Source organism: Chiloscyllium plagiosum, chromosome 10 (genome assembly GCF_004010195.1).
Source record: "Chiloscyllium plagiosum isolate BGI_BamShark_2017 chromosome 10, ASM401019v2, whole genome shotgun sequence".
Lineage (NCBI taxonomy): Eukaryota > Metazoa > Chordata > Chondrichthyes > Orectolobiformes > Hemiscylliidae > Chiloscyllium > Chiloscyllium plagiosum.
This window is the reverse complement of record NC_057719.1, coordinates 35672556-35680517: the sequence shown is the minus strand read 5'-3', so window position 1 is coordinate 35680517 and position 7962 is coordinate 35672556. Positions and strand designations below refer to the sequence as shown.

The window sequence follows — 7962 nt, the reverse complement described above, 5'->3', positions numbered from 1 at the left end:
GGATCCCATCCCCCTGCCAAATTAGTTTAAACCCCCGAGAAGAGTGCTAGCAAACCTACCTCCCCGGATATTGGTGCCCTTCTGGTTCAGGTGCAACCCGTCCTGCTTGTACAGGTCCCACCTTCCCCAGAATGCAGTCCAATTGTCCAAATACCTGAAGCCCTCCCTCCTATACCATCCTTGCAGCCACGTGTTCAACTGCACACTCTCACTATTCCTTGCCTCACTGTCACGTGGCACCGGCAACAACCCAGAGATGACGACTCTGTCTGTCCTAGCTTTATTCATTTAATATCTCTCCCATCTTCTGAGGTTCAACACAAAGACAATGTTGTTGATCTTTAAGGGATCCGACTCTCTCTCTAGTTGCTGTCTTGCTCTTAATGTATTTACAGAATCTTTTTGGTTTCTTTTTAACCTTATCCACCAAGGCTATCTCATATCTCCTCTTTGCCTTCCTGATGTCCTCCTTAACAATACCTCTGCACACTCTATACTCTTCATGAGATTCAACTGATCTCAACTGTATATCTAATATTCATCCATTGTTCCCTAATCTTACCAGCCTTGCCTTTCACTCTAACAGGAACATAATGCTTCTGAACTCTAGTTATCACAATTTTGAAAGCCTCCCACTCGTCAGTTGTTCCTTTACTTGTGAACAATCTACTCCAATCTGTTGTTGAAAATTCTTGTTTCATACCCTTAAAATTTGCCTTATTCCAATTAAGAACTTTTATAGATGACTTATTCTTTTCCATAACTCTTTTAAAACTACTAGTAATATGATCATTTGTCCCAAAATGTTCCCCCACTAATACTTCAGTCACTTGCTTTGCCTTCCTTCCCAAGAGAAGGAATATTTATATATTGATAAAGAAAGTTTTCTTGAATGGATTTAACAAATTCTTCACCATCCAAACCTTTAACACTATGGCAGTTATTGTTTGAATCCAGGCTGTTTGGCCCAGAGTCAGGAATGCGACAACTGCCCAATAGGAGTTTCATTTTTTTTGTTTAATTAAATATTTACATGATTATGATCAACCTGATGAATTTGCATCAATTGTACAACCTTTGACATGTCAGATTTGTTGGCTGTGTAGTTTGGTGTTAGTAAGAAAAGAAATATTATGAATAATTTGAAGAGAATGACAAGTCTTCTGAAGGGTGGCCACAAACTGCCTCCAAAACCAAGATATTCTGAACTGTTTATTTGTCAAACATTTTCAACCAATGAAAGTTATAGTTCTTACCTAGCCAGGATTGTGCATATGTATATATAAACTTTCAATCTAACTTTAACTTTTTCTTTTCAACAGCTATTAGAATTATTTGACAGTGAAGATCCACGTGAGCGAGACTTCTTGAAAACAACTCTGCATCGTATCTATGGAAAATTCTTGGGCCTAAGGGCTTATATCAGAAAACAAATCAATAATATATTTTATAGGTGTGTGACTGAAAACTTGTGTAAATTTGTATTCCATATTTTTAATTAGTAATTGGGCATCTAGTGGGTAATCTTTAAAATCAGAATCCCAATTTGTTCGAATGCTTAAGAGGTTAAAACATATCTGTTCCACCCATCTTTGGACACTTCTGGGCATGTAAGCTATGTGGCATTCCTTTTCCTGCCATCAGAAAATTCAACTGTTCATTGAGCAATCCCAGAATTTTCATGTCTTTATTACTCTGAAAAGAGGAGAAAGTGAGGTCTGCAGATGCTGGAGATCAAAGTTGAAACTTTATTGTATCGCTTCTCGTACTCTGAAAAGAAACTTGCTAGTGGTTGTAGTCTGAAATGAGCTCCTTCTGCAAGTGTTTCAGCCTAAAAGATTTTTCTCTGAACTTATTATATACCTCTAATATGGCTTTCAAGACTCTAAAGCCCATTGTTTCCTAATGCCACAGTTGTCCAATATCATAAATCAACTTGTCTCTTCTGATTTTCTTTCTCTGCTTTAAAGCTCCTTTGCATTTTGCAGAATTGAATAAAGCACACACAGTATAATCTGACTTTTGCTTTTAATCTTGGGGTGTGGACTATACATGACCACAATTATTATCCATCTGTAATTACATTGCAGAGGTCGTGGTGGGTTTTGTCCTATGATGATGGTGGATAGAGTATTCTGGGATCCACAGGGGTGGGTAGAGTATTTTAGGATGTTAATTAGCAGCAGTAGGTATACTAGTTGAATGTGACTTAATGCAGCAAGAATATTATCACCATTATCACTTTTATAATCCAATTGTGGAGATTATGGGAGAGAGAGAGGTGCCACCTGTTGATCACGTATAATGCAGCTACAAAGTGCCAGTAGTGGGAGGCGTTGAACAAACAAACAGTACTGTGTTGTATGATATTGCTTATTTTGAGTAGTGTTGCAGCTGATCTTAGCCAGATGCGCAACAGATATTCCATCACTTTCCTAAGTGGTGTTGTAGATGTGGAGAGATTTTTAGAAATGTAAAGGTGAATTATTGTACTGTTGCTCTTGTTACATCATAATGACATAACAAGACTGGTTTGGTTTCTGGTTTCTGATTTCTGAGGGGTCCAAGGTGTTGATACCATTGAAAATCATGAAGATACATTCGGACTTCCTCTATTACTTGTGCTGAAAATGTTTACTTGCTGTTTATCAGCCCAACTCAGAATTCCATCTGGTGGTAGTACAGTGGCTCTGCTGCCTCTCAGTTCAATTCCAGCCTTGTGAAGTTTGCACATTCCACCTCTGTCTGTTTTGGTTTCTGCCAGGTGCTCGAGTTTCCTCCCATAGTTCAGGTTAGGTGAATTGACCATGCAAAATTGTCTTGTAGAATTTAGGGATGTGTTGGTTATGTGAATTAGCCATGGTTAATGTGGAGTTATGGGAATAGGGTGGGATGTTGTTCAGAGGGCGAGTGCAGACTCTGAGCCAAATGACCTCTACCTGTACTGTAGGGATTCTATGATTCCTGGCAAAAATGGTTTACTATTGGAAAATTTGTGATTGGTGCTAAACATTATGAAATCAGCTTTATTTTGGATTAAAAATCATCTAATAAAACAAGTGAATTGATTGGATGCACACTTATCTGAGGAATTTGTGCATAATTGTGCTGAGGCTATGGATGACTGTCCTCTGCCAACTACAGTGATCATCAGTAAGAATCTAGTCCTCTTTGATTTCGCTTTTGTTCGACATACTTGGTCAAATAACATTCCTCCATACAGAATACATTCCTCCCGGCATCCAGCTCGTGTCATGTCTAGGTTAAGCGTTTGATAAGATTTGAAATAGAATGATTCAAGCAGAACTTAATCTGAGAATTAAGCAGGATATTGGTGACTATAGTTAATTTGACAGCATTATTGATGACTTGCATTGCTTTACTGATTGAGAAGGCTGATGTGCTGACAATCATGCAGTTTTTTTATCTATATATAACACACAAGCATGGATCTCGGACATACCTAGGCAATCTTCAGCATTATGTCATAGTTGTATCAGAGCAGCTTGGCTGGGAGAGTGGCTACTTTTATCTACGTCTTCAACATTTTAGATGGGATTTTGAGTCTTTTGCAGTTTTCAATGCAGTAAGTTACTTAATGTAAAATTTAGTAAACTAATTAAGTCAATATATGTAATATTTATAATGGAACTATTGAAAGGAAACAGTAGGATCATCTATTCAAAGCTAGATGCAAGCACTTCACCCCTCTATATTGAATTGCATTCTGGGCTCCACTCTGACTGAGGATGTTCATGAAGCTTTCTCTTGATTGTTTCATGGTTGATTGCCACAACTCTTGTTGTGATGTGATAGCAATAGAATTTTCCTCGGATCTGTTGGTTGCAGAACCATTTAGATGTTTATGTAGGCTATAACTTCTGGTGTTTGACGTGCATGTTGCACTGTATAATATCTTATTTTAAGTCATATGTAGTACGAAGCTCTGCATCATCAGCTCTTCCTCAATTTGAGAATAGCATCTGCTCGGATGCAAGTCTCTGCCATGTATCTCCATGGCACAGAACTAGTCAATTCCAAATCTTCAGATCTTTGAACACCTGCAGTAGGACATTCCATGAGGTAGTAGAACCCAAAGTGTAGGATTTGCTTCCTTTTTCTTCCTCCTTTTACTGACGTTCTGCTTCCTCATTTAAAGTGCTTGGATTCAAGGCTGTTATGATGATACTGCTCCTGGTAGATTTTCTTACACTCTACATTGAACCATTATTGGTCTTCTAGCTTGGATTGTAATCAAGGATTCGGGAATGTAGCAAGTCAGGATGTGGCCATATTTGGTTCACCTACAGCCGGGTTCGTACCTAATTTCAGATGTAAATTTTTCTTTGCGCTATCCCACTTACAGTGGTAATGGCACAATACAGTGGAGACCGGGTTTTATCTTGTAGTTTTGTGCTGAATCCACTTCTGATAGTGCTATCTAATATGTTTGACAATACGTGGGCGCATATATTGGTTACCTCAGTTTCATTCTGTGAACCCTACCCTTCGGGACTCTGTGCTGGTACAATAAAGGTGCCCTTAATGGCAAAGTTTGAAGTCCTTAACCTGGCATGCACTCTGTGACCTTGTGTTCTTCAGATTAGAAACAATATGAGAGAATGCTGTTCTAACATTTAAGTGTGGTTGGTCATGGATCAACAGGCGTTTTCCCTTAGTTTTTCTTAGTAGATATCTTAAAAGATTTGATAGAGTGTATATTTCTTGTGGTAATTAGAGGCTATCAGTATTAAGAGTTTCATAGACTCACTGAGTACCTAAAGTGCAGAAAGAGGCCATTTGGTCCATCAAGTCTGCACTGACCCTTTGAAGAGCATCCCACCCAGACCTATCCCATTGCCTTACATTTCCGATGGCTAACCCACCTAACCTGGACACTGTGGACAACTGAGCATGGCCAATCCAATTAACCTGGATATCTTTAGACTGTGGGAAGAAACCCACGCAGACATTGGGAGAATATGCAGACTCCACATAGACATTTGCTCAAGGGCCTGGGTCCCTAGTGCTGTGAGGCAGCAGTGCTAACCACTGTGCCACCATGCTGCCCAAGAGTTGCCAAGTAATCCAATTGCAAATGCAGAAGAAATTTCTCAACCCAAAGATAGTGAGCGTGGAACTTGCTGCCACAGGAAATGTCATGGAGCACGGAAACAGACCCTTCGATCTAACTAGTCTATGGCAAACGTAATCCCAAACTAAACCAGTCCCATCTGCCCAGTCCTGGCTCATATCCCTCCAAACATTTCCTATTCGTATATCCATCTAAATGTCTTCTAAACATTGTAATTGTACCCGCATCCACCACTTCCTGAGGAAATTCATTCCACACGCGAACCATCCTCTGGTTAAAACAAAATTTGCCTTTAGTCTTTATTTAAATCTCTTCTCTCACCCAAAAAATGTACCCCCAGGTCTTGAAATTGCCCATCTTAGGGAAAAGATAACTGCCATCAACACTATCTATACCTCTGATTATGTTATAAACGTCTATCAGGTCACCTCAATCTCCTATGCTCCAGTGGAAAAAAGTTCCAGCCTGTGGTTGAAGTAAATAATATAGATTCATTTATGTGAAAGCTAGACAGGCATTTGAGAGTGAAGAGAATCGACGATTGAGAGGTATAAATGAGTGATGGCATGAGCGATGCATCAGCAAGATTCTACTCATAATGTAGCTCAGTGTTATATTTCTCATGTCCTGTAGAGAATGCCTTGGCATGTTCCAATATGTTAAAGGTATTATATTATTATAAGTTGATCATTTTCACAACTGGTTGACTTCCCATTCAAATAATAATTAATTTCAGTTTCCCTACTTGCATGGTGAAATTGGACCTCTGAACTTAATTTCTAGAATAAACTTTATGTGCAAGTATAATTCATAATTGTATAATTCTCTATTGCTGTTCTAGCTTGAATGTTTAGTTAATAGGATTAAGTTTGATTCTATACTGAATATATTATAATTCATTGGTCTTAGGTTTATTTATGAAACTGAGCATCACAATGGTATAGCAGAATTGTTGGAAATTTTGGGAAGGTGAGTAATTGCTATTTTCTTCAAGCAATATGGAGTTATTCTGAAATTTAAAATGACAATTGACATTAATATACTTATGTTTTTTCAAAGAACATTGAGTTAAAGTATTGATTATGATCACCATAACTATCAGAAGAGAGTGTGCATGTGATCACAGTTTGTTTGAGTATAATATTTAAAAATAGGTCTGTGGTGTATCAAAAGGAAATGTAACTAGGTTGCATGTACTTGTTTTGCTCCCATGTGGTAATGCATTTAAGTATATATGTGCTTCTGGTGAGGTTTATTATTCCAGTAGGTGTTTATATTAAAAAAGATATTCTGCACTTAAATGTAGATAAGATCTTTAAAGCATTACAAATCAGTTAAACAGCAAGTAACTGCATTATATTTCATGCAGAGGTAGTCAAGAAGGCTGAAAGTCACAGGAAATACAAGTGATTTTAACATCTTTAAAATGGTAAAGTTGATGCTTAATACTAGAGGATGTATTCTGAGAGATTTATAAAATATTTCTAAATTAAAATTTACATGAGAGTTTAGAAAGCTATCCCAAAGTATGTAAACATGCTTTCTTGAGAAGGGGAAGGAAGAAAAAAAAATTAAAACTGAAGAGCAAGCACATACATTTGAAATAGTTGAAAATAGAAACTGAAATAAAACTTGCTACTGTTGAATTTTATACCATTTTGTATTCCTTGGGTGAGGAGTTGAACATTGAATACTAACATCCAGTTCTCTAAGTACTTTTTAATTTTATATGCAACCTATGTATGAGATGTTTTTTTAAGTGAAGGGTAGAATAGCAATACATGTGAATTATGCATACTCTATAATTAAAAACACAATACTGGTTGGCAGGTTGCGGCTGGTACCGTGCCCACTATTTCAGTTGTATTTCCCAAAAAAGTGATGAGATTTGATGTTGTAAATTGCAACATAGAACATAAAACATTACAGCGCAGTGCAGGTCCTTCGGCCCTTGATGTTGCGCTGACCTGTCATAACAATCTGAACCCATCTAACCAACACTATTCCATGTACGTCCATATGCTTGTCCAATGACGACTTAAATGTACTTAAAGTTGGTGAATCTACTAACGTTGCAGGCAAAGCATTCCATACCCTTACTACTCTCTGAGTAAAGAAACTACCTCTGACATCTGTCCTATATCTATCACCCCTCAATTTAAAGCTATGCCCCCTCGTGCTCGCCGTCAACATACTTGGAAAAAGGCTCTCCCTGTCCACCCTATCTAACCCTCTGATTATCTTATATGTCTCTATTAAGTCACCTCTCATCCTTCTTCTCTCTAACTAAAACAGCCTCAAGTCCCTCACCCTTTCCTCATAAGACCTTCCGTCCATACCAGGCAACATCCTAGTAAATCTCCTCTGTACCCTTTCCAAAGCTTCCACATCCTCCTCATAATGCGGTGACCAGGACTATACACAATACTCCCAAGTGCGGCAGCACCAGAGTTTTGTACAGCTGTAGCATAACCTCCTGGTTCCGTAACTCGATCCTTCTATTAATGAAAGCTAAAACACTGTTCCCGAGCTGGGAATTTGTGTTGCAGACATTTCGTCCCCTGTCTAGGTGACATCCTTAGTGCTTGGGAGCCTCCTGTGAAGCGCTTCTGTGATGTTTCCTCCGGCATTTATAGTGATTTGTATCTGCCGCTTCCGGTTGTCAGTTCCAGCTGTCTGCTGCAGTGGCCGGTATATTGGGTCCAGGTCGATGTGCTTATTGATTGAATCTGTGGATGAATGCCATGCCTCTAGGAATTCCCTGGCTGTCTCTGTTTGGCTTGTCCTGCAACGGACAGCTGGAACTGACAACCGGAAGCGGCAGATACAAATCACTATAAATGCTGGAGGAAACATCACAGAAGCGC

General features: G+C 38.7%; 1 protein-coding gene across 7 annotated transcripts in view; it reads left to right on the top strand.

The window, feature by feature from the left end:
- ppp2r5ca (protein phosphatase 2, regulatory subunit B', gamma a) overlaps positions 1-7962 on the top strand; it is a 181578-nt gene that overhangs the window by 125237 nt on the left and 48379 nt on the right. For all 7 annotated transcript variants that reach the window (XM_043697390.1, XM_043697388.1, XM_043697387.1 and 4 more), the window contains 2 exons: positions 1323-1453; positions 6005-6064. In XM_043697390.1, the coding sequence (XP_043553325.1) occupies positions 1323-1453; positions 6005-6064 (191 nt within the window). The remainder of the gene's footprint in view (positions 1-1322; positions 1454-6004; positions 6065-7962) is intronic.